Here is a 1,391-nt window from a genome sequence, read left to right as displayed (position 1 = left end):
AGAGAGAGAAAGAGAGAGAGAGAGAGAGAGAGAGAAAGAGAGAGAGAGAGAGAGAGAGAGAGAGAGAGAGAGAAAGAAAGCGAGAGAGAAGGGAGAGTTTAAAGAACACACTTAGACACAAACACCAGGGAATGTCTTGTTTATGAGAACCTCTGAATCAAAATATTCCCCTCTTAGAAGTTAAGTATGGTGGAAAAAAGTCTGAGTTCAAAAGGGGCATTGCAGACTTAAAACTAAAGCCAAACTGAAGCCAAACGAAAGCCAAACCAAAACCAAACGTGTGCCAAACGAAAACCACACGAAAGTCAAACCAAAAAACTACCCAAAGCCAGACCACCATCATCCAACCCCCGCCATTTCTTCACACCCAGGTACATCTTGAAGCCAGGCAGCAACAGTTGCAACGGCCTCTTCTCCCCGGAGCTGGTCATCTGTGTGTCGTCGTCTGTCGCCAACTTCGAGGAGCGCGCCACTCTGAGAGACACCTGGGCCTCGGTGGTCAAGGACCAGGTCCACTACGCCACGCTCTTCTTCTTCATGGGCCGACCCAGCCGCAACGAGACAGCCCTCCAGGCGGCGCTGCGGAGAGAGCAGGCGCAGTACGACGACATCGTGCAGGAAGATTTCATGGACACCTACAACAACCTCAGTCTCAAAACGGTGTCCATTCTCAAATGGGCCTCGTACAACTGCCCCAATTCCAAGTTCGTGGTGAAGGCGGATGATGACGTTTACGTGACCATTCCGAACATGCTGAAAGCGTTACGGGAGGCCAGCATGTTCCACGAGGAATTTGTTCTGGGCGTCATCAACTTTTTCGCCATCGCCGGCCACCCGGAGCGGTCAGGGAAAGACGCAGTGACCATGGAGTACCCGTATATGATGTACCCCCTCTACATCATCGGGCCGACTTACGCCATGCCTATCAGCTCGGCAAAACTCTTGTACCGAGCTTCTCTGCGCATGCCACACCACAGGGCCGAAGATGTATACGTCACAGGCTTCTTGGCGCGAGAAGCTGGGGTCAGTCTGGTCAACGATGACCGCTTCTCCGGCCACCGCTGGCCGATCGACGGCTGCGTGTTCCGCAGTAAGGTGTCGGGTCACGGCTATAGCAGCAAGGAACAGCGAGCGATCCACGCCAAGATGCTGGACTCGTCCATTCTGTGCACGGAGAGCGTGTCTCTGGCTCACACCATGGGCTCCACGCTCTTCGTCTGGCTCACGGTCTTCATGATTCTGGCGCTCTGGCTCGGCCTCTCTCGCTGCACGAGCGTTAAGTAAGTGAGTGAGGGACTTGATCGCGCGTCATTTTACACAACACGTTTAGTGAGTGCTGTAGCTATAATTATGTGCTACAACAACACATTTAGTGAGTGCTAGGTATATAT

At 52.8% G+C, this 1,391-nt stretch overlaps 1 protein-coding gene across 1 annotated transcript in view; it reads left to right on the top strand.

Annotated features, from left to right (window-relative positions):
* The window catches only part of LOC101857460 (UDP-GalNAc:beta-1,3-N-acetylgalactosaminyltransferase 1), a gene marked incomplete at its 5' end in the record, with an annotated part of 19,697 nt that extends 18,315 nt beyond the window's left edge, over positions 1 to 1,382 (top strand). The window contains 1 exon segment of the mRNA XM_005112109.2: positions 372 to 1,382. Coding sequence (XP_005112166.2) covers positions 372 to 1,284 — 913 coding nt within the window.
* Positions 1,383 to 1,391: the final 9 nt, after the last annotated feature.

This window comes from Aplysia californica, unplaced genomic scaffold, assembly GCF_000002075.1.
Source record: "Aplysia californica isolate F4 #8 unplaced genomic scaffold, AplCal3.0 scaffold01185, whole genome shotgun sequence".
NCBI classification, from domain to species: Eukaryota; Metazoa; Mollusca; class Gastropoda; order Aplysiida; family Aplysiidae; genus Aplysia; species Aplysia californica.
This window is presented reverse-complemented; position numbering and strand designations above follow the sequence as displayed.